The sequence below is a fragment of the Pristiophorus japonicus genome, chromosome 15 (assembly GCF_044704955.1).
Source record: "Pristiophorus japonicus isolate sPriJap1 chromosome 15, sPriJap1.hap1, whole genome shotgun sequence".
NCBI lineage: Eukaryota > Metazoa > Chordata > Chondrichthyes > Pristiophoridae > Pristiophorus > Pristiophorus japonicus.
In genome coordinates this window covers 82,914,453-82,940,360 of record NC_091991.1, presented here as the reverse complement: position 1 = coordinate 82,940,360, position 25,908 = coordinate 82,914,453, and the positions used below count along the sequence as shown (strand labels likewise).

Here is a 25,908-nt window from a genome sequence, read left to right as displayed (position 1 = left end):
ACCTGATGAGGCCCTCGGGGGTTAGGGGCTGCTGGCCTCTGCTCTCCCCACCCGAGAACTGCGTTTTAGTGGAATACTTGAACACTGGCAACACTATTTATATGTGGAGAGACTAGAGAAACTGGGATTGTTTTCCTTAGAACAGAGAAGGTTAACGGGAGATTTTATAGAGGTGTTCAAAATTATATGGGGTTTTGATAGAATAAGTAAGAAGAAACTGTTTCTGCTGGCAGGAGGGTCGGTAACCAGAGGACACGGGTTAAATTTATCGTCAAAAGAATCAGGGGGGAAATTCGAGTTTTGTTTAATGCAGTGAGTTGATTTGATCTAGAATGCACTGCCGGAAAAGATTGTGGAAGAAGATTCAAACGCAGCCACCTACTAGAAAGGGCAGCTTTAAAGTGACTGAGTTTTAGACTCTGGGCACATGCTCAGGTGATTCATGCCAAGAATATGGAACATGGCTCCACCCATTGGCCAAGTGGGGGAAGACACTTTCGGTTCAGTACTGAACCATACAACAACATGCATTAATATAGCGCCTTTAACATAGTAAAATGTCCCAAGGCACTTCACAGGAGCGTAATCAGACAAAAGTTGACACTGAGCCAAAGAAGGAGATATTACGACAGGTGACCAAAGAAGGAGAGAAGGGTGGCGAAGTGGAGAGGTTTATGGAGGGAATTCCAAAGCTTAGGGTCGAGGCAGCAGAAGGCATGGCCAGCAATAATGGGGCAAAGGAAGTGCAGGTTGCACAAGAGGATAGAGTTGGAGGAACGCAGTGTTCTCGGAGATTTGTAGGGCTGGAGGTTACAGAGATAGGTAGGGGCGGTACAATTCGGAAGACCTCAGAGTACATTTCTGATCTGTGTTCTCACCCAAGGTGATGCGAGGGTACCACAGTTAGCCTAGGTGCCCTGGGGTTTGCTTATTTGGTGAACCTCCCCCCAACTGTTCTATCATCCAAAAACGCAACATCTGTTTCCACATGTATGCTGACGACACCCAGCTTTACCTCTCCACCACTTCTCTTGACCCCTCCAGTCTCTAAATTGTCAGATTGCTTGTCCGACAACCAGTTCTGGATAAGCAGAAATTTCCTGCAACTAAATATTGGGAAGACCAAGACCAATACCATTACCTTCGGTCCTCGCCACAAACTCCGTTCCCTAGCCACTGACTTCATCCCTCTCCATGGCAACTATCTGAGGCTGAACCAGATTGTTCACAACCTTAGTGCCGTATTTGACCCCGAGATGAACTTCTGACTACATATCCACGCCACCACTAAGACCGCCTATTTCCATCTCCATAATATCCGCCGACTCCGCCCCTGCCTATGCTCATCTGCTGCTGAAATCATTATCCATGTCTTTGTTACCTCTAGACTTGACTATACAACACGCTCCTGTCCTGCCTCTCACGTTCTACCCATGTAAACTTGAGGTTATCCAAAACTCGGCTGTCCGTGTCCTAACTTGCACCAAGTCCCGTTCATCCATCACCCCTGTGCTCAATGACCTATATTGGCTCCCGGTTAAGCAATGCCCTCGATTTTAAATTTCCCAAATGCGTTTCCAAATCCCTCCATAGTCTCGTCACTCCCTATCTCTGTAATCTCCTCCAGCCCCACATCCCTCCAAGCTATCTGCAATCCTCCAATTCTGGCCTCTTGCACATCTCCGATTTTAATCACGCCACCATTGGCGGCCGTCAGCTACCGAGGGCCCTAAGCTCTGGAATTCCCTCCTTAAACCTCTTCGCCTCTCTTTCCTCCTTTAAGTGGCTCCTTAAAACCTGCCTCTTTGATCTGCCACAATATCTCCTTACATGGCTCGGCTGTGAAATTTTGTTTGATAACCTTCAGTGAAGCACCTTGGAACATTTTACTATGTTAAAGATGCTATATAAATACAAGTTGTTGTTGGAAACTGTAGGGCTGATTTTAACTCTCGGTGGTGGTGGCAATGGGCGGTGTGGGATCAGCTGTCCATTGTATGCCCCGCCCGAGGGAAGCAAGTGGTGCATATAACAAGCAGGAGACCTGCTGCCGACCAAAGTCCTCATGTGCGGGCAAACGCGACAGGTCAGCACCTGCTTAGCTCTGATTTCCTCTTCCGGAGTCAGAATTAAATTCAAGTATTCAACTCGCTCCTCCTGAGGCTTTTCTGTCATCTTGATTTTTAATATAGAATTTGAGAATGGGTTGAGACAGCTTTTTCACCCCCGAGACATCTTATCATTTATGTTACGAGATAAAGCAGCCTGTGTATGGACACTGGCTGTCATAGTGTCCATGGAAATGCAATGCCACTATTGGCGAAGATGGTGAATTTGTTTAAAGTGTTGCAAATAATTATTACTACAATTTGAAATCAATACAATGTAATAAGTGGATTGTGTTTATCAAGGGCAAAAGATGTTCAGATGTAAATACATCGAGTGGAGTGAGACAGTTTGATTATTAAGCAGTACTGTAGGTGGCCCTGAGCAAGCTCCCATCTCCTCCTGCAGGAGTCACTCAAATTATGTCCATTCTCACTCAAATTCTCACGCCAGCTCGAAAGCCCATTTTATATGAACAGTGGGGCTGATTCGGACCAGGTAGAGCACCTGCAAGATTTTTATGGGCAGCACTTTAGGGGAAGGAAGCCTGCCACCTTTGCCCAGCCTATCTCTGACTCCAGTCCATCTCTGACTCCAGTCCCACAGCCAATGTGGTTGACTCTTAATCTCCCTCTGGAGCGGCCTAGCGAGAAGGGTAGTTGGGGATGGGGCAATAACTACCGGCCTCACCAGTGATGCCCACATCCCGGGAATTCATTACTGGTCAGTAGACCTGGTCAGAAGCTGTGGTCTTGGCAGTGGCACTCCTTGGTTTCAGGAGCAGGTCCGTGCAGAGCGGTGCTGGCCTGGAGATGGTGAACCCTCACAGAATCATAGGATATTACAGAAGGAGGCCATTCAGCCCATCAAATCTGCGCCGGCTCTTTCGAAGAGCAATCCAGTTAGTCCCAGTCCCACAACCTCACTCCCCCGCTCTTTCCCCATATCCCTGCAATGTTTTCTCCAAGTATTTATTCAATTCCCTTTTGAAGACTAGTATTGAATCTGTATCCACCATCCTATCAGGCAGTGCATTCAAAATCCTAACGACTCGCTGGGTAAAAATGTTTTCCCTGTGTCGACGCCTTTGGCGAGAGCTGTCTGTGCTTGTCTCCAGTGACACTGGCTGTTGCCACTGCAGGCAACAATTTAATGGTTGTGCAGTAAATGAAGAATCGTTTCTGGGCTGGATATACTGATCCTGGCACGACTTTATTACACAGATATCCTTATTCTCCTTATAATGAACACTATGGTGGGTATAATTCCATTTTATGGGACTTCTTCTTTCTCCTTAAGAGCTCAGTAAGTACTACTGGAGAGAAAAATTGTGACTCATGAATCATTGTGGATCATAAAATGAATGCAAAATCTGTAGGTTGTGTTCAAAATTCAATTATGGAAACTCTAGGCCAAAAAGATTTATTTGAGAGAATTGAATACGTTTACTGTATAGATAATGGGCTTCTGAGTTAAGATTAAGCATTAAATCAGACAATACTGTTTCTTTGCTGTGCAGAATCCCTGCTATATGTGCTAACAATCTACTGAGAAACATTGATTAGTGTGATAACCTCCTGCAGTGCCTTCTCCCACCTACGCAGTGCTGTGAACAGGGGTCCAACCGTAGCTAACAAGAGAAGTTAAAGATAGTATTAGATTAAAGGGTGAGGCTTCTAATGTTACCTAATTAGTGTTGTAAGCCTGAGGATTAGGAAGATTTTGAATTTAGCAAAGGATGACCAAGAAATTGATAGAGAGAAAAGAGAATATGAGAGTAAAATAGCAAAAGACATAAAAACAGATTATTAAAGCTTTATAGGTATGTAAAAAGGAAGAGTAAACGTGGGTCCCTTAACAGGCAGAGACAGGCGAAATTATAATGGGGAATAAGGAAATGGCAGAGACATTAAACAAATACTTTCTTTCTGGCTTCATGGTACAAGACACAACATACATTTTGGAACAGTGGGGGACCAAGGATCTACTGAGAAACATAGAAAAAATAGGTGCAGGAGTAGGCCATTCGGCCCTTCGAGCCTGCACCGCCATTCAATAAAATCATGGCTGACATTCCCTCAGTACCCCTTTCCTGCTTTCTCTCTATACCCCTTGATCTCTGTAGCCGTAAGGGCCATATCTAACTCCCTCTTGAATATATCTAACGAACTGGCATCAACAATTCTCTGCGGCAGGGAATTCCACAGGTTAACAACTCTCTTGAGTGAAGAAGTTTTTCCTCATCTCAGTCCTAAATGGCCTACCTCTTATCCTAAGACTATGTCCCCTGGTTCTGGACTTCCCCAACATCGGGAACATTCTTCCCGCATCTAACCTGTCCAGTCCTGTCAGAATCTTATACGTTTCTATGAGATCCCCTCTCATCCTTCTAAACTCCAGTGAATAAAGACCCAGTTGATCCAGTATCTCCTCATATGTCAGTCCAGCCATCCCGGGAATCAGTCTGGTGAACCTTTGCTGCACTCCCTCAATAGCAAGAACGTCCTTCCTCAGATTAGGAGACCAAAACTGAACACAATATTCCAGGTGAGGCCTCACCAAGGCCCTGTACAACTGCAGTAAGACTTCCTGCTCCTATACTCAAAGCCCCTTGCTATGAAGGCCAACATACCATTTGCCGTCTTCACTGCCTGCTGTACCTGCATGCCAACTTTCAATGACTGATGAACCATGACACCCAGGTCTCGTTGCACCTCCCCTTTTCCTAATTTGCCGCCATTCAGATAATATTCTGCCTTCGTGTTTTTACCCCCAAAATGGATAACCTCACATTTATCCACATTACACTGCATCTGCCATGCATTTTCTCACCTAACCTGTCCAAGTCACCCTGCAGCCTCTTAGCATCCTCCTCACAGCTCACACCGCCACCCAGTTTGGTGTCATCTGCAAACTTGGAGATATTACACTCAATTCCTTCATCTAAATCGTTAATGTATATTGTAAAGAGCTGGGGTCCCAGCACTGAGCCCTGAGGCACTCCACTAGTCACTGCCTACCATTCTGAAAAGGACCCGTTTATCCCGACTCTCTGCTTCCTGTCTGCCAACCTGTTCTCTATCCACATCAGTACATTTCCCCCAATATCATGTGCTTTGATTTTGCACAACAATCTCTTGTGCGGGACCTTGTCAAAAGCCTTTTGAAAGTCCAAATACACCACATCCACTGGTTCTCCCTTGTCCACTCTGCTAGTTACATCCTCAAAGAATTCCAGAAGATTTGTCAAGCATGATTTCCCTTTCATAAATCCATGCTGACTTGGACCAATCCTGTCACTGCTTTCCAAATGCGCTGCTATTTCATCCTTAATGATTGATTCCAACATTTTCCCCACTACTGATGTCAGGCTAACCGGTCTATAATTACCCATTTTCTCTCTCCCTCCTTTTTTAAAAAGTGGTGTTACATTAGCTACCCTCCAGTCTATAGGAACTGATCCAGAGTCGATAAGACTGTTAGAAAATGATCACCAATGCATCCACTATTTCTAGGGCCACTTCCTTAAGCACTCTGGGATGCAGACTATCCATCCCACTGTTCAAGAAAGGAGCGAGAGAGAAAACAGGGAACTTTAGACAAATTTGCCTAACATCAGTTGTATGGAAAATGCTAGAATCTATCATTAGGGGCATTGTAACAGGGCACTTAGAAAATAATAATGTGATTAGGCAGCGTCAACATAGTTTTATGAAAGGGAAATCATGTTTGACAAATCTGTTAGTGTTTTGAGGTTGTAACTAGCAGGGTAGATAAGGGGGAACCACTGGATGTGGTGTATTTGGATTTTCAAAAAACATTTGATTAGGTGCCACACAAGAGGTTATTACACAAAATTAGGGCTCATGGTCATGTATCCTACATGGTTACTGTTTGTACTATTACAAGGTGTGCCACCAGAGGGTACTGCAGTGGGAGACTTGTAGGTTACCTGTACAGGTGTGCCTGGCCTAGTATAAAAGGCAGGCCACCAGGTGTGATCCTCACTCTGGAGTTATCAATAAAGAACTAAGGTCACTACAGTTCAAGTACAACACATTGCTTCGTGGAGTCATTATCAGAGCATCTAAAGACATACCACATGGGATTGTGGATAATACACTAACCTGGATTGAGAATTGGTTAACAGACAGAAAACCGAGAGTAGGAATAAACAGGTCATTTAATGCGGTGGCAGGCTGTAAATAGTGGGGTACCGCAACGATCAGTGCTTGGGCCTCAGCTATTTACAATCTATATCAATGACTTAGATGAGGGGATCGAGTGTAATGTATCCAAGTTTGCTGACGATACAAAGCTAGGTGGGACAGTAAACTATAAGGAGGGCGCAAAAAGTCTGCAAAGGGATATAGACAGGTAAGTGAGTGGGCAAGAACATGGCAGATGGAATATAATGTGGAGAAATATGAATTTATCCAGAGGTATTGAGAGGGACCTGGGTGTCCTTGTACATGAATCACAGAAAGTTAACATGCAGGTACAGCAAGCAATTAGGAAAGCAAATGGTATGTTAGCCTTTATTACAAAGGCATTGGAGTGTAAGAGTAAAGACGTCTTACTGCACTTAGATAGGGCCTTGGTGAGACCACACCTGGAGTATTGTGTGTAGTTTTGGTCTTCTTATCTGAGGACAGATAAATTTACCTCAGAGGGATGCACTGCAGGTTCTCTAGATCGATTCCTGGGATGGGGGATTGTCCTCCGAGGAGAGATTGAGAAGACTAGGCCTAGTCTATTCCCGAGCATAGTCCTAGTATATTCTCTAGGATTTAAATGATCTCATTGAAACATATAAAATTCTTACAGGGCTTGACTGAGAGCATGTTCCCCCTGGCTGGGAAGTCTAGAAATAGGTGTCACAGTCTCAGAATAAGTGGTCATCCATTTAGGACTGAGACGAGGAATTTCTTCACTCAAAGGATTGTGAATCTTTGGAATTATCTACCCCAGAGGGCTGTTGATGCACAGACATTGAGTAGATTCAAGATAGAGATAGATAGATTTTTGGATACCAAGGAAATCAAGAGATATGGGTATAATGCAGGAAGGTGGAGTTTAGGTAGATCAGCTATAATATTGAGTGGCGGAGCAGGCTCGAAGGCCAAATGGCCTACTCCTGCTCCTATTTCTTATGTTCTTAACTCCCCTCTTGTTCCTTATTTACACGTCCCCTTTTGGCAAAATCATATGCAAGCACAGGGCCTGAAGCTGACACGGCCTGACTCCATCTCAAGTTCAGTGTCCAAAAGGCAGAAATGTTCCTTTTAAATCTCCATCAGAAACTTCCCACCTTAGCCCCTGAATAAATCTCACTTCCCGATCGCTCACATATGCTGAACCCATGGTGCGTAACTTCTGTGTGTGTTTTGACTCTTCAAAGCTCACATCCGGCCTTTCACCAAAGCCGCCTTTCTCCATTTCTGGCTCCACCATACTGTATCACTGCCGAAAACCTCATCCACACCTTTGATACCTCCATATTCCAATTCTTTAATGCTGCCCTCTTTAATTGCGCGATTCACCCCTCCGTAACCGAGCTTGAGCACGTCATCTAGTTAGGCAGTTCAGAGGGAGTGCTGCATTGGCTGAGGTGCCGCCCTTCACATGAGGCATTAAAACGAGGTGGCGCCTGCTGATTCAAAAGGCCTTCAAGATACCGTGTCACTGTTTGAAGAGCAACAAGTTCTTACAGTGACCTACAATCCTCCTATAACCAAGGATCCCATGTGAAGTGAGCTTGGCAAGTTTCCTAAACTTAATCAAGTGCTAAATTTGGCAATTTCACTCCGATAGCAAGAATAGAGAACATGCTGGGGGAACTGGTGCTCTTTTGAGGCTGCGGTCGAGTGGAGCTATTACACCACGAGCGAGATCACCGTCACATCCAGTCTTGTCCTCATAAGGCAAACGGCATTTTCTATCAGGGTCCATAGGAGTGAGAATTTCCCTGCATTACCAGTGGGTGCTGAACATAACAGCAATACTCCTACTACTCCACTTGAGATAGGGCTTACTGAACACAGACCAGGAACTGAGCCTGCGACCTTCCCAGGTTAGTCATTGTCTTAACCAGCTAAGCAGTCAGGGAAGATGGAAGCTTGTCATTTATGGATCATGTTAAGTGTTATAAAAGAATCATGACTTTCCCCCCCCCCCCCCCCCCCCAACCCCCCATCTTTTGAAAGGAGCGATTCGGAGAGGCTGATGAAATATATGTGAGAGGCATTGAAAACTGTCCCGAGAATTCAGATCTACACAACAACTATGGAGTCTTCTTAGTTGACAGAGGTAAGCAACGGAATCGTAATTAGCTAACTCGCACCGACCGGGGTTATCATCGGGTGGGACTGGTGTTCTTTCCATAACTCCTGGGGCTACTCTAGTTCCTCCCCCAAGTCACTATTCCTCAAAAGCTCTTGCTCCTCTACCCCAACACTGCTTCCTGTCTTCTGAAGACAGTCCTTACGGTACCAATGTGATGATCCTTTGATTCCCACATCAACAATTCCATGAGTGAGGATTTCCATTTGGTGCCAATTAGAGGCAGTTTTAGGCGGTGGGCCTGTGCCAACTTGTAGCTGGATTGACATTGGCCAAAACCATTTCACATAGGACCCTTGCAGCCAAAAGACAGAGGAGACCTTCATCCCATCTGCCTGGGTTGGATTCTGAACCTGGAGCCAAGTGGTGAAAGGCCAATGTCTAACAAGTGTTGACTTTTTCTGAGACGTACTTCCCCTCCCACATTTCTGAAGAGCCCCATTCCTCTATTTTTGTTAACACCCTATGGCAGCCCACATTACAACAATGACTACACTCCAAAAGTACTCCATTAACTGTAAAGCACTATGAGACGTCCGGTGGTCGTGAAAAGCACTATATAAATCCTCAGTGAATGCCCCAGTTTCGAATGAGCCACTTTGAAATGTGTGTGTTTTTTTTTACTCATTCACAGATGTGAGCGTCCCTGGCAAGACCAGCATTTATTGCCCATCCCCAAGTGTGCCCCAAGGTGACTTAACAACTAATTCACTTCCTTAATTGTAGGGAAGTATTCAGCTTCTCTCGATTCTTCTCCCAGTAACCCAACAGCAACTAGGAATTCACTGAGCAAAGAACCTGTGATCATCAAGTCACATCCAACGCTCTTGGCACATCAAATTGTAAGCATAGTGCCGCCAATCCTTTGGGCTGGGAGAATAACCAAACTGAACCAAAGGTCCCATTGACAGATCTGTTGCAGGTTGTCTGCATGTTTGATGATGGAAGGTTTGCATTTGGCTCAAGAAGGATGCAAACCTTCCAAAACACCATCATTTCCTGGAAAAAGTCAAGTCAGGCAGCATCTGTGGAGAGAGAAATATAGTTAGTGTTTCAGGTTTGTGCCAGTTCTGATGAGAGATCACTGACCTGAAGCGTTAGCCATTCTTCGACAAGGCTTGGCTAAATCATGTCAATGAGAAGGAGGCCATTCAGCCCATTGTGTCTTTGCCAGCTCTTTGAAAGAGCTATCCAATTAGTTGTAATCCCCTGCTCTTTCCTCATAGCTCTGTTAAATTGTTTTTTTTCAAGTCCTTCTCCAGTTCCATTTTGAAAGTTACTATTGAATCTGCTTCCAACACCCTTTCAGGCAGTGCGTACCAGACCTTTTTTACTGTTCATTCCTGGGATGTGGGTGTCATTTATTGCCCATCCCTAATTGCCCTGGAGAAGGTGGTGGGGGAGCATAACAACTGTCTATGCCTGTCGACTGATTGTTGGAATTTATTGTATTTTGCAGGAGATGGGAACGGAGCCTCGGGTCATTACCTGCACGCCATTCGGCTAAATCCCAAACATTATGTTGCCATGGTGAATCTCGGTCGACTCTTGCGTTCAGCTAACAAGAACAAGGAGGCCGAGACCTGGTACAAACGGTAAGCTTGCCTACAAGCTGTGGTCCCGGTGATGTTCACTTCTATCCATTTGGTCTAGTGAATCGACTTTTAGTTGGTGTTTCAGTTAGTGTGGTTGGTTGACTTCATCTGCTTAGAATCAGAGGATGGGGTGAAAATCTCCTTTTGGTGGTTGGATTCAAGAGTCGTGCATGAAGTTTGAGCAGCCTTGATTAGGAAGGGGCCCACAGCACAAAACTACCATTTATTGGTATTAAATTGTCAACCAGTAAAACAAGAGGCTGGTTGTGGGAAATTGAAATGATGCATTGAGGTTGCACTGTCTAAGAGATATGGAGAGTGATGTTAAACCGAGGCCATATTTTTCCTCTAAGGTGGACATAAAAGATCCCACGTCACTATTCGAAGAAGAGCAGGGGAGTTATCCCCGGTGCCCTGGCCAATATTTATCCCTCGACCAATACTGCTAAACAAACAGTTTATCTGGTCATTTATCTATTGCTGATTGTGGGAGCTTGCTGAGCACAAATTGGCTGCCTCGTTTCCTACATTACAACAGTGATTACTCTTCAAAAGTACTTAATTGGCTGCAAAGTGTTTTGGGGCGTCCTGAGGTCATGAAATGCGCTATATAAATGCAAGGCTTTCCTCCTTTCTATCGTTGGACCTGATGGTCCCCTTGCATCATTCTTTTCATACAAATGCCACATTGGTATGGCAAAGGGTTCTGTCTTGAAGTCGGGGGGTGGGGGCAGCTGAGGCACGATATCAGAGCAGAGGGCGTTTGAGCAGAACAGAGGAATGTCTGATGCCGACATTGGATTCCTGAAATGGAAAGTGTTCCACTAACCTGGATGAGCACCAAGAGTTCACTTTAAAAAAAAAAAAAAGTTTTAGAAGGAAGAATTTGAGGAAGGGCAGGATTAGTGCACTTTGGTAACTCAATCTCCAAAGTTAAAATTACGGCAAAATCTTGTGGGGTTTCTTTAGACCAGCCTCGTACCCAGATTCCAAGTGGGCCAATGCTCAGTCTCCCGGACTCGCTAGGCCCGCCGACTCTGACTCCCCCCTCCTCGAGGACTCGCCGACTCTGACTCTCCATCTCCCTCCCCCTCCACCCCCCCTGGGAGTCGCTAGGCCCACCGACTCTGGCACCCTTCCCCGCCCCCCCCCACTCATTAGGCCCGCTGACACCCCACAGGACTTGCTAGGCCGACCGGGCTGCCCTTTGAGCTGCGAGCCCCGAGCCTCCAACCGGGCCTCGAGCCTCCTGTGAGCCACAAGTCCCAAGGGGGTTGAGGGGGGAGGGGGAGAGCAGTGGCGGGCGGCCCAGGGTGGGTGGGTGGGTGGAGGGGGAGAGCGGTGGCGGACGGCCCGGGGTGGGGGAGGGGGGTGGAGAGAGTCGGAGGGCCTTGGGGCCAACAGTGAGAGAGGGTGGGGGGGGAGAGAGAGGGAGGCTGTGGGGGGGAGGGGTGAGATGGGGGGAGAGAGAGAGGCTGGGGGATGTGGAGAGAGACAGAGGCTGGGGGGGGAGAGCGAGAGAGGCTGGGAGGGGGAGGGGAAGAGAGAGAGAGTGGCTGGCGGGGGGGGTGGTGGGGGAGGCGAAGAGAGAGAGAGGCTGAGGAGGAGAGTGAGGGGGTGGTGGAGAGAAAGGCTGTGGAGAGAGAGGCTGAGGGGTGGGGCGGGGGGGGAAGAGGCTGTCTGGGTGGGGGGGGAGAATCAGAGGGGAGAGAGGGAACTCAGGAAAGACGGATCACGTTCTTCCAACCCCCTACAAGGGACATTGTTGGAGTGGATGATATCCAGAAATCACGATATTGTCATTATTCACTTCATTCCCAATAAACCTGTTAACAATGCATACACAATGTCCCATCTATGGGGACGTGGGAGAGGATGGCACTTGTGCTTGGGTAAGGCACTTCGGTTGGGGGAGGCGTGCACTTGGACTGGGATAAGGCACTTCGGCCGGGGGAGGCATTCACTTGGACTGGGTCGGGTAAGGCAGTTCAGCTGATGAAGGGATGCACTTGGACTGGGATAAGGCACTTTGGCTGGCCCTTGCTGTCTTCTGGGGAGCTCTGTCCCCTGTCGTTTCAGGAAGTCAAAGTGGATCGAGTTACAATTTGCAAAGTTTGGGATGGGCAGATCCAGTGACACATTCCTTTGAAACTTCAGGGTGTGGCTTATCCTTCAAGGGGACCAATCAGAAATAAGGGGTGGAGCCTGTTGGCCATTTTTGCAGTACAAATAAGTGCGTCCATATGTAAAACAATAACAGGAAATACACAAAAGGTCAGCCAGCCTCTGTAAAGGCTGGTTACTGTGACACCTCTGAAGTGGCCCAAGTAAAGTTTCTCCATTGTTAAAAACAATCTGTGAAGCCAGAAGGCCCAGCACCATCTCATTGGGGTAACTGGGGATGGGCAATACATGCAGCCTTGCCAGTGACACCCACATCCTGAGAACAAAATATTTAAAAATCCCCGTGTGGCTGGCTTAAGTTTGTCTGTTTATACATGTGTTTTTCGGGGGTGGGGGGGGAGGGGGGGGAGGGGGTTGTAATAAATCATTAGAAGGCTGGGCGAGGACAGGGTCAGTCTCGGCCGTGATGCTCCCTGCAGTCATTTGACACCCGCTATCTGGCCTCGTTAGGCAGGAATGGCCATTTGGGCAGGGTTCCCAGAGGGGATCGTGCCCCAACAAGGAGCTAGCCCAGCCCAGCTCTGATCTGCTAGCTTGGCATAGGCCAGGAATTGAACCGGGGACCCTCCTGGTCCAGGTGCCTCATTTTCAGACATTTCAGTCTGTGCAGCTGTGGTACACAAACATTGTGAAAAAGCCCGAGCTAAGAAACTTCAAACACAAAAGGAATGTGAAACACTAGCTACAGAGAGTCATGTCAGTATTGACAAGAAAGGGAAATTCCTTCGAGCAATGTTATCCAGCGAATCTGACAGAATTTGGGGTACCTTCCAGACATTAAATTTAACCAGTGTGTGTTTCTGTTACTCTTCAGGCCATTATATGACATAAATACAGCAAGTGTTTAAGTTGCTGCTGTCTTTGATGATCAGAAGTGTTGGGAAAACCTTTATATTTTTGTAGTTCCCAAACACTGTGATACAATTCTGCTTCCCCACCTTTGTCAACCTCAGTATCACAAGTTACTGACTCGACCCGACCCTTTGCATCGCTGAAGAAAAATTCCACAGAGTTCCTCTCCATCCCTCAACAGTAGTAAAGAATCTCATCGTACTAACCTAACCTCCCTCGCATTCTGGGACTAGTCTTGCTTGGTTTGGCGTCTCAGTGCTCCTCTCGGATGGATCGCCGTGTTCTGCACACAATCCGACTGTCTCCATCTGTGCTCTGACATTAATCCCATTCTTAACTACATATCTATCCAACTCTTTCTGGATGGAGTTCATCGGAACAGCATTATCCAATCCAGATGGGAGGTCTCTTCCAGGATTTCATTGCTCTTTGGAGGAAATCCCTAGTGATGGGTTCCTTGTTGGTGTCCTCAGCATCTGGTGCTTCCAAAACAAGTTTAAAAACACGAGGCTCCCCGCAAACCCATCCCCAAAACAGGCAAGGGAGACTCGGCTTTAAGTCCCTGATCTGTGCTGAGGGTTGATGGGGGTGCTACAATTAGCCTCAGTGCTCTGGTGTAGGGGTAAAATCAGCCAGGGTTCCACAGGCGTGCAGACAGCGGGAGAGGACAGAATCAGGCCCTGCCACAAATCGGCACTTCGTCAAGGCCCAAACATAAAGGATGTCCACTTGGCCAAGGCACTGGAGCGTGCCCACAAGGGAAAGGAAGAAAATGGAAGAAATGAACAAAACTGTCATGTATATAATGACTCGAAAGACTTGTTACTGTAAGCTCACTCAGGTGCAAACCTGGTTCAACTTTATTCGTGCCCAAAGTGCGCACATGACATGGTACTCACTCTTGTATACAAGGGCCCGCGCACACGCGCATACAGCCCGATGACCTCCGACAGTGGCACCCCTTGGTGTCCAGTGACTCTAAGCATCAATACATAACAACATCCCTCTTCAAGATCTTAGTATCAGCCTCTTTACAAATTAAGACGGTCTGGGGCTTTTTGCTCACGAATTGATCGTCTCAGTTCAACTCCAGTTCTGGGCGAGTGTTCTGAGTAACTGATCTGATGGGGGTGGTAATGACCCTATCAAAGACTAAAAGTCCAAGTTCAGTAATGACAGCAGAGTCTTCTGATGAATGAACATTGGTTGGTTGGTCACTGACTGCACCTTCCTCAACCGGTTCCGGTTCATCCGTGTGCCGCAGTTTTATCCGATCAACATGTTTCCTGCATGTTTTGCCCATTCTTATGCATGACAGTAAACACTCTGTTACCCTCCTTGGCTGTAACAGTACCGGCGATCCACTTTGGACCTTGACCATAATTCAGCACATAAACTGGATTGTTGACAGAGATGTCATGTGACACAGCAGCATGATCATGATACCATTGCTGATTTTGACGTCTGTTTTCAATATGATCATTCAAATCAGGATGGACAAGAGAAAGCTTGGTCTTGAGACTTCTCTTCATCAGTAGTTCAGCAGGGGAGACCCCGGTAAGCATGTGAGGTCTTGTCCTATAACTAAGCAATATACATGACAAACGAGTCTGCAGTGAAATCTGAGTCACACGTTTCATGCTTTGCTTGATCGTTTGAACCACACACTCTGCTTGACCATTAGATGCAGGTTTGAATGGAGCAGACCTTACATGTCTGATACCATTGAGTTTCATTAACTCCTGAAAATCAAGACTTGTGAAGCAAGATCCGTTATCGCTCACAACAATGTCAGGCAAACCATGAATAGAAAACATGACACGAAGGCTCTCATGGTAGCTGTGGATGTACTGGATGACATAATAATACACTCTATCCACTTTGAATATGCATCCACCACAACAAAAAACATCTTTCCCAGGAAAGGGCCCGCAAAATCGATGTGTATCCTCGACCATGGTTTAGATTGCCATGACCAAAGACTCAGCGGAGATTCCGCTGGTACTTTACTTAGCTGCATGCAAGTATTGCACTGATGCACACACGATTCCAGATCACAGTCAATTCCAGGCCACCAAACATGAGCCCTGACTAGTAATGGCTTTCATCATGACATAGAAACATAGAAAATAGGTGCAGGAGTAGGCCATGCAGCCCTTCGAGCCTGCACCACCATTCAATAAGATCATGACTGATCATTCCCTCAGTACCCCTTTCCTGCTTTCTCTACATAGCCCATGATACCTTTAGCTGTAAGGGCCATATCTAACTCTCTCTTGAATATATCCAATGAACTGGCATCAACAACTCTCTGCGGCAGGGAATTCCACAGGTTAACAACTCTCTGAGTGAAGAAGTTTCTCCTCATCTCAGTCTTAAATGGCCTACCCCTTATCCTAAAACTGTGTCCCCTGGTTCTGGACTTCCCCAACATTGGGAACATTCTTCCCGCATCTAACCTGTCCAGTCCCGTCAGAATCTTAAATGTTTCTGTGAGATCCCCCCTCATACTTCTAAACTCCAGTGTATAAAGGCCCAGTTGATCCAGTCTCTCCTCATATGTCAGTCCAGCCATCCCGGGACTCAGTCTGGTAAACCTTCGCTGCACTCCCTCAATAGCAAGAACGTCCTTCCTCAGATTAGGAAACCAAAACTGAACACAATATTCCAGGTGAGGCGTCACCAAGGCCCTGTACAACTGCAGTAAGACATCCCTGCTCCTATACTCAAATCCCCTAGCTATGAAGGCCAACATAACATTTGCCGCCTTCACTGCCTGCTGTACCTGCATGCCAACTTTCAATGACTGATGAACCATGACACCCAGATCTTGTTGCACCTCCCCTTTTCCTAATCTGCCGCCATTCAGATTTTATTCTGCCTTCGTGTTTTTTACCCCAAAGTGGATAACCTCACATTTATCCACATTACACTGCATCTGCAATGCATTTGCCCACTCACCTAACCTGTCCAAGTCACCCTGCAGCCTCTTAGCGTCCTCCTCACAGCTCACACCACCACCCAGTTTAGTGTCATCTGCAAACTTGGAGATATTACACTCAATTCCATCATCTAAATCGTTAATATATATTGTAAAGAGCTGGGGTCCCAGCACTAAGCCCTGCGGCACTCCACTAGTCACTGCCTGCAATTCTGAAAAGGACCCATTAATCCTGACTCTCTGCTTCCTGCCCGCCAACCAGTTCTCTATCCACGTCAGTACATTACCCCCAATACCATGTGCTTTGATTTTGCACACCAATCTCCTGTGTGGGACCTTGTCAAAAGCCTTTTGAAAGTCCAAATACACCACATCCACTGGTTCTCCCTTGTCCACTCTACTAGTTACATCCTCAAAGAATTCGAGAAGATTTGTCAAGCATGATTTCCCTTTCATAAATCCATGCTGACTTGGACCGATCCTGTCACTGCTTTACAAATGCGCTGCTATTTCATCTTTAATAATTGATTCCAACATTTTCCCCACTTCTGATGTCAGGCTAACCGGTCTATAATTACCCGTTTTCTCTCTCCCTCCTTTTTTTAAAAAGTGGTGTTACATTAGCTACCCTCCAGTCCATAGGAACTGATCCAGAGTTGATCGACTGATGGAAAATGATCATCAATGCATCCACTATTTCTAGGGCCACTTCCTTAAGTACTCTGGGATGCAGACGATACCAGGATGAGTGCTATGTAATTCACGTACAAATTTTTCTCTGCCTTTCTTCGGCACAACAACACGATTGCCCCACAGTAGACAATCTGACTGAATGGATAGTTCATCTTTGCGACGATTGTAAGGTTAGGTCTCATCACACATTTCCATAGGTATTGCAGCCCAATCACCACTGAGGACACAACGTTTCACCACTGATAAAATAGGATCATGGCTAGTCCAGATCCTCACGTTGAGCAGTGACACTAGTTCCTTCACTCTCAACAGCATCCATTACTAACAGTAGATCTGCAGGTTGAGACGTCTCCACTTCAGGTGTGGACAACGGCAGACGGCTCAGTGCATTGGCACAATTCTCAGTGCCAGGTCTATGATGAATAACATCATGTCAACGCCCACCTCTGGATATGGGACGATGCATTGGTATTGATACCTTTGTTTTCCGAAAACAATGAAATGAGTGGCGTGTGATCTGTTTCGAGTTCAAAATGAAGACCAAACAGGTATTTATGCACCCTTGTGACCCCATACACACAGGCCAAAGCTTCTTTTTCTACCATGCTGTAAGCTCTTTCCACCTTTGACAAACTTTTCGAGGTGTACGCAACAGGTTGTAGCTTACCTGACTCATTTGCTTGTTAGAGTACACAGCCAACCCCACATGATGAAGCATCACAGGCTAATACCAGATGCTTACATGGATCATAGTGAACAAGCAGCTTGTTTGAACAGAGCAGATTCTTGGTTTTCTCAAAAGCTCTATCTTGAGATACACCCCAGACCCAGTTGTCGCCTTTTCTGAGTAGCATGTGCAGTGGCTCTAACAAAGTGCTCAATCTGGGTAAGAAAGTACCACAGTCGTTGAGTAGCCCAAGGAATGAACGCAGCTCCGTCACATTCTGAGGTCTGGGTGCATTTTTGATGGCCTTGGTTTTTGAATCAGTAGGCCTGATGCCATCAGCAGCAACCTTCCTCCCCAGGAATTCAACTTCAGGTGCCATGAAGACACACTTCGAAAGTTTCAGCCTGAGTCCCACTTTGTCCAGACGATGTAGGACTTCTGCAAGATTATTCAGATGTTCAGCAGTGTCGTGACCTGTGACCAGAATGTCATCTTGAAACACGATGGTTCTAGGAACGGACTTCAGTAGACTCTCCATGTTCCTGTGAAATATGGCTGCAGCTGAACGGATTCCAAAAGGACACCTGTTGTAGACAAACAGTCCTTTATGGGTGTTGATGCAGGTGAGTTTCTTCAAAGTGTCGACAAGCTCCTGTGTCATATAGGCCGACGTCAGATCCAGTTTAGTGAACCACTTTCCACCAGCTAGCATGGCGAACAGGTCATCAGCCTTTGGTAGTGGATACTGATCCTGTCTCAAATCAGTTAATCGTAACCTTGTAGTCTCCACAGATCCTGACAGTGCCATCACTCTTTAACACAGAAACGATAGGACTGACCCATTCGTTAAATTCGACCGGTGATATGACCCATTCATGTTGGAGTCTGTCGAGCTCAATTTCGACCTTCACCCTCGAGCTTTATGATAGGCAGATCTTGCATCAGAATCCAGGTAAATCTGCACCTTGGCTCTAGTAAAATTGCCAATGCCCGGTTCAAACAAAGAAGGAAACTTCTCCGGCACTTGAACACACGAAATGTCATCCACCGAGGACAATGCTTTGATATCATTCCAGTTCCATTTGATTTTCTCGAGCCAATTCCTGCTGAACAGCATTGGACCATTGCCTGGGATGATCCATAATGGTAAATCGTGAACCACACCATCATACAACACCTTAACTACTGCACTGCCAATCACCGGTATGAGTTCTTTAGTGTAAGTATGCAACTTGGCATTGACTGGACTCAGCTTAGGCTGCACAGCCTCAGTGTCCCACAGCTTGTCGAATGTCCTTTGACTTATTATCGACTGACTCTCACTCGTGTCCAGCTCCGTTCAGCTTCAAATTAATCATTATCGGTTGGCTCTTTGTCAGGAACGAATACAGGCTGTACACTTCCTCCTCGAGTATCTTGGGTTGCATATCCGGGCCAGCACTGGACTTGTCTTAATCATCAATGTGATGGGCAGCAGCACGCTTGCTCAGTTGTGGGCACATTCGCTGAAGATGCCCCACTTTCGAACAGCCTTTACAGATGTACTGTTTAAACCGACACTGATGAGGCCAATGATTGCCCCCACAACACCAACAGGGTGAAATCGGATTCATACCAATTAGCGGACTTTAAGCAGCTACAGGTTTCACATAAGCAGTCGAGTAGGCCCTGCCATAAGCAGCTCTGCCAGACGATGACACAATCTTGTTAACAGTAATTGCCATGGAGCTCCGACTCTTCGATGATATCTGCCTTAAATTATCATCAGTCATCCTGCATGCCTGGTCAGTCGCGATGGTCTTGCTCAAATCTAGCATTTCTATAGCCAATAATTTCCAAAGGATCACATTATGGTTGATGCATATCGCGAAGAAATCTCGCAGCATGTCTTCCAACGGGTTTCCGAACTTACACGGCTCAACCAGACGTCTTAGGTCGGCGACGAATCCCGACACATCCTGGCCCTCAGCACTAATGTGTGTAGAAGCGATAGCGTGAGATGATGATCCCCTCTTTTGGCTTGAGATGTTCACGCACCAGAGCGCGCACATCCCCATACGCTATCTGTTGGACGTGCAGGCGAGAGAAGATTCTTTGAGGCCATAAATTTTTGGACCACAAACAGTAGGAAAACTGCCCTGCGCCAAACTGCATCACCAGCTTCCTCCATTTTGTTGGCCATGAAATACTGATCCAGGCGGTCGATAAAATCTGCCCAATCCTCGCCATCAACAAATCTCTCCAGAATTCCAATGGTGCCCATTGTGCATGCGAAGGTTCTTAAGTTAGCTCGTCGCCAAATGTAATAGAAACATAGAAAATAGGTGCAGGAGTAGGCCATTCGGTCCTTCGAGCCTGCACCACCATTCAATAAGATCATGGCTGGTCATTCCTTCAGTACCCCTTTCCTGCTTTCTCTCCATACCCCTTGATCCCTTTAGCCGTAAGGGCCATATTTAACTCCCTCTTGAATATATCCAATGAACTGGCATCAACAACTCTCTGCAGCAGGGAATTCCACAGGTATACAACCCTCTGAGTGAAGAAGTTTCTCCTCATCTCAGTCCTAAACGGCCTGCCCCTTATCCTAAGACTGTGTCCCCTGGTTCTGGATTTCCCCAACATCGGAAACATTCTTCCCGCATCTAGCCTGTCCAGTCCAGTCAGAATCTTACATGTTTCTTTGAGATCCCCTCTCATCCTTCCAATCTTCAGTGTATAAAGGCCCAGTTGATCCAGTCTCTCCTCATATGTCAGTCCAGCCATCCCTGGAATCAGTCTGGTGAACCTTCGCTTCACTCCCTCAATAGCAAGAACTTCCTTCCTCAGATTAGGAGACCAAAACTGAACACAATATTCCAGGTGTACAACTGCAGCAAGACTTCCCTGCTCCTATACTCAAATCCCCTAGCTATGAAGGCCAACATACCATTTTCCTTCTTCACCGCCTGTTGTACCTGCATGCCAAATTTCAATGACTGATGAACCATGACACCCAGGTCTCGCTGCACCTCCCCTTTTCCTAATCTGCTGCCATTCAGATAATATTCTGCCTTCATGTTTTTGCCCCCAAAGTGGATAACCTCACATTTATCCACATTATATTGCATCTGCCATGTATTTGCCCACTCACCTAATCTGTCCAAGTCACCCTGCAGCCTCTTAGCGTCCTCCTCACAGCTCACACCACCACCCAGTTTAGTGTCATCTGCAAACTTGGAGATATTACACTCAATTCCATCATCTAAATCGTTAATATATATTGTAAAGAGCTGGGGTCCCAGCACTGAGCCCTGCGGCACCCCACTAGTCAGTGCCTGCAATTCTGAAAAGGACCCGTTAATCCCGACTCTCTGCTTCCTGCCCGCCAACCAGTTCTCTATCCACGTCAGTACATTACCCCCAATACCATGTGCTTTGATTTTGCACACCAATCTCCTGTGTGGGACCTTGTCAAAAGCCTTTTGAAAGTCCAAATACACCACATCCACTGGTTCTCCCTTGTCCACTCTACTAGTTACATCCTCAAAATTCCAGATTTGTCAAGCATGATTTCCCTTTCATAAATCCATGCTGACTTGGAAAGACTTATTACTGTAAGTTCACTCAGGTGCAAACCTGGTTCAACTTTATTCGCGCCAAAGTGCGCACATGACATGGTACTCGCTCTTATATACCAGGGCCCGCGCACATGCGCGTACAGCCCGATGACCTCCGACAGTGGCGCCCCCTGATGTCTAGCGACCCCAAGCAGCAATACATAACAACAACACAGCAATGGGTAAAACTAAAAGGTTAATGGTACAATTTTTGAAAGGTGTGCTGAATCATTTAACACTCTCTGGGTTTATACTGACAAATGGAAGCCAAGCTATTGAATAAAAATAAGCAGGAAACAAAAAAATAAAACGCTCCATTTGCTGGAAATCCAAAACCGAAACGGGAGAAGCTGGAAACACTGGTCGGGTCAGTTAGCAACTGTGGAGAGAATGGAGGAGGTAACAGATCAGCTTGGCATCCTTCCTCAAAATGGGCCGAAATGACAGGTCACCAACATTAATAAAGGAACTGAATGATGGGAAGGGGGAGGTGCATATGCACACACGCAAATGCAGCATATGCATATGCAGCACACATGCACCGCACACACCCCACACATACAAAGTGGAGAACAGGAGATAGTTAATTGGTAGAAGTGAAATGAGCATGAAAGACAAAGCGAGAAAGCAAAGTAAAGAAGCTCCTTATTCTACCTGGCTATCCCCATCTTTTTAAGACATCCACTCACTCGCTGTGTCTGGACTGTGTCCTTGATTTGTATTTCTTTGCATGTTTTTTTTCCCCTCCCCTTTCTTTGCTTCGGTTCCCTTTTTAAATGCTGTAATTTCTTCTAGTTTGGATGATGGGCCCGTATCCCAAATTTGTCCGTGCTCTCTACAGATGTTGCCTGACCTGCTGAACGTTTATGCCTTTGATTCAGCAGGAAAAGGACTGACCTGACTCCAGTTTTCCAGGAGAAACCTTGTCAATTAAGAACATTCGGAATAACTGAAAATCACTACTCAGGTGGGGGTTGTTTGTTCCAAATACAAAGCTCTTGACCAGCAATGATGGGCCCACGCTCAAAGGTGCGATGGTTAAAAAAGGCTATTACCAGCCTGCTGCCCTCACAGTGACCTCTATAAGTCCTACTTGAGCTGCTTGATCCTTGAACTGGAGCACAATTGGGAGGCGGCCAACTGGCAGCTTAATGTGCTTTTCTCCCTCTCTTGGCTGATGACCAAACTGTAGTCCGGAGATGGATGCCTCAGATATTGATACAAATGATGCATCAGAGAGTTTGTCTGCATGCTGAAGGTGTTCTGTTCCTGTTATTTGCAGAGCACTAGAGGTAACCAGGACTGTGGATGTTCTGTCTCCACTGGGGGCTCTATACTACAACACAGGGAGGTACGAGGAGGCCCTGCGCATCTACAAAGAGGCCATCACAATGCAGCCCACAAACAGCGAACTGCGACTGGCGGTGGTACGTACTGTGCTGAAGGAAACCCGAGTGTGAAATGTGCTCTGATTGTATCTATAAAATGTAGCTGAGTCTTTGTGTAGCCTCATTAATGCAATTGGTTTAAGGCATGAGCCTCTTCACAAAAGGCTAGGCTTGAACATAGAACATAAGAACATAAGAAATAAGAGCAGTAGTCAGCCATTTGGCCTGTCGAGCCTGCTCCGCCATTCAATAAGATCATGATCTTGGCCTCAATTCCACTTCCCTGCCCGCTCCCTATAACCCTTGACAGCCATATCATTCAAAAATCTGTCTCTCTCCACCTTAAATATATTCAGTGACCCAGCTTCCACAGCTCTCTGGAGTAGAGAATTCCAAAGGTTTACGACCCGCTGAGAGAAGAAATTCCTCCTCATTTCCATTTTAAATGGGCGACCACTTATTCTGAAACTAGGCTCCCAGTTCTAGATTTGCCACGAGGGAAAACATCCTCTCTGCATTTACCTTGTCAAGCCCCCTAAGAATCTTATACATTTCAATAAGATCACCTCTCATTCTTCTAGACTCCAATGAGTATAGGTCCACCCTGCTCAATCTTTCTTCATAAGACAACCTCTTCATCTCAGGACTCAACCTTGTGAACCTTCCTAAACTGCCTCCCATGCAAGTATATCCCTCCTCAAATAAGGAGACCAAAACAGTACACAGTACTCCAGGTGTGATCTCATCAACACCCTGTACAGTTGTAGCAGGACTTCCCTTTTATAGGAGTCTCCAGGAATTAAAAATGAATCTCCCGGTCACTACTGCAAGCAACCCAAGAAGAAAAGTTATCGGGGCATTTAAAAAAACTTTTAAAAGTTTTCTTTGAACACTTTTGTTTATTACTGATAATACTTGAGAATGGGGAAAAAAGGTTGTTTTAGAGAACATGAGGATTGGAGGCAGGGAGTCATGTGATGAGACAACCAGAGTTGGCAACCCTGCCATCGCTGTGTTGGCTTCAGGTAGAGGGTGCAGTCTGAGCATGTGCAGAAATTCCCATGATGCATTGGGGAGTGCAAGGCTGCCCCACAGATGGTGTAAATGACACTGAAAGTGAAACTGGTCTTGGGCGATTGCACAGAAATGTGGGGAATCTTCAGCCCGTTTTACACAGCCTGCTCAATTGTCTTTTCCATTGATTTCTGCTTGATGATTTTCTTTTTTTTAACGAATGATTGGAAAAAGAGGTATTGAATGATTCCCCCCCCCCCCGCCCCAAGTAAATTTTCAAATTACCCAGTGTTTTTTTTAAGTTCAGAGCCAGGCAGGCAATCTCTTTACGCATCATAACTGAATTTTGAAAACTTCTCAGGTAAACTCGATCCATCATCATCATAGGCGGTCCCTCGAAACGATGATGACTTGCTTCCACGCCAAAAAAAAGGACGAGTTCACAGGTGTTTCAATGAAGGGCCCGAACTACATCCTGAAGGGTGGAAGATGCCTGTACGTGGATTTTTTTAATGTGTGGTGGCCATTGCATACCAGCCACCACACGGGCTTGACCGAGCTAGATCTTGTTCCAGTGGCAAGGATTACCCAAGACAACTGGAGACCTGCACGGACCTAGTGCGGACACATAACGCAGTGTGGGCTGGTCCGTGCTGCCCCTGGGCCCCTGGCCCCGAACTCACGCCTCTCCTCGGCCCCGATCACGTCTCTCCACAGTCTCTTGCCACAGCGAGGCACAGCACACAGTCTGGGAGGCCCTCTCTCTGGAACCGGAGTTGGAGAGCATCACTGTGCTTGTTGATGGTTAGAAAATGTAAAGATAATAATTAGTTGCAGCTATAGGTGCAGTGAGCAAAAATATTATCCTCCCCTCAACCTACAGCACCCACTGCTCCTTAGTGCCCAGCTTCGAAATATTCACTCCTCCCAAGTACACCTGCCTACCTCTCACCTGCTCACTCACTTCCTCAACTGCCCACTTCCAATTACCCACCCTTCAACAACTCATTACTCCAAACTCACTACCTTCCTCCTAAATCCTAAATAATCACACCCAGTACCTCACTATTCCCAAATGTTCACTTGTCCTAGTCACAACCTTAATTCTCACCCATACCTCACATATTCACCACCCTACTTCCCCAGGTCCTCTCCATTCCCAATACTCTCTCTTTCCCTTGACCACTCACTGCTTCTTCTCCTACCTCTATCTTAAGTACTCACTACTTTCCTCCCTCAATTACTCACTGTTCTCCCCAAACTATTCACTATCCCCCACAACTGCTCAGCTCCCTTAACTACTGCCATACCCCTTCCAGATCCACCTCTCAAACAGCACCTGTTCTCACGAACTATAAGCAACACCACAGAAGATCCACACTATGACAAAATGTTGTGTCCTCTGACTACCCATGAACAGTGCTGAGGGACAACCACATAATATCAAATGGTGGCATTCCTTGTATGTCATGCCACACTTCAGCCATTGCACTTTCTGATTGGCTCTCACTTGGGCATCGCATTCGTTGGGCTGGATTTTCCGGTGCTGCCCAGCTCTGTTTTCACCCCGGAGGGGCGTAAATGGCGGCAGTGAGCTCTTCTTGGCGGGCGGTCAGCTTCCAGCGCCCCGCCGGGGTTTTCGGGGCCTGTCTCGGCGGGGCGCGGAGCATTACCGCGCAGAAGAGGCAAGTGGTGTGCAACAACCCTGGTTGGGACACCGGTTCGCTTTTTGACTCCCGCCCGATCCGTGCGCCCCGTGGCGAGCCCTGCTGGGATCGCCTGTGAAAATGGGCGGTCTGACCTGTCGCGGCTGCGGAGAGGTAAGTAATGTCCACCTCAGGTAAGTGTGATTGTTCCTTTATTTTTTTGTGATTTATGTTGTGGTGGAGTGGGCTATGTATTGGGAATGTTTTTGTTGGATTTTTTTCAGTTTTTGTTTTTCTCTCCCCAGGCCTCTCTCAGAGCACTCCCGGGCCGGCTGTTTAGCTCGGGATTTTCCCATGCTCAGCCGGCCTAGCGCCTTAAGAGAGATGTGTAATGCATCCCATAGCGTTCCTCCCCACATTCCGGACCAGCTGCCCAATTTTGCTGACTGAGGCGCAAACTGTTCCCGGGTGCAAACTTTACCGTCCCACTGCCATTACCGCCCCGAAATGCGGAAAGCCGAAAATCCAGCCCTTTGATTTGCTCACAATTCATATTCATAAAACAGCAACAAATCAGATTCAGTAGCAAGGGAATCTCAAAGGAACAAGTCAAGTATGAGCTTATCTGAATTCAATCAGTCAAACATGACCAGCAATTTTTACCAAAGCTGAACAGAATAAGCTACAGGAGGATTTTCATATTGTTGGGAATTGGACAGACAAGTGGCAGATGGAATTTAATATAGAGAAATGCAAAGTGCTTCGCATGGGGATGAAAACTCCCGGAATAGATTATTACTTTAATGGAAAGAAGATAATTGGTATGGAAAATTAGAGATATCTGGGGGCCCTGGTTGACAATAAATTGAATCTATCGCAGT

At 46.5% G+C, this 25,908-nt stretch overlaps 1 protein-coding gene across 1 annotated transcript in view; it reads left to right on the top strand.

Annotated features, from left to right (window-relative positions):
* Window positions 1–25,908, top strand: part of tmtc1 (transmembrane O-mannosyltransferase targeting cadherins 1) — a 269,539-nt gene that overhangs the window by 222,615 nt on the left and 21,016 nt on the right. Inside the window, exons 13-15 of the mRNA XM_070901685.1 lie at window positions 8,313–8,415; window positions 9,908–10,043; window positions 22,262–22,406. Of these exons, the coding sequence (XP_070757786.1) occupies window positions 8,313–8,415; window positions 9,908–10,043; window positions 22,262–22,406 (384 nt within the window). The remainder of the gene's footprint in view (window positions 1–8,312; window positions 8,416–9,907; window positions 10,044–22,261; window positions 22,407–25,908) is intronic.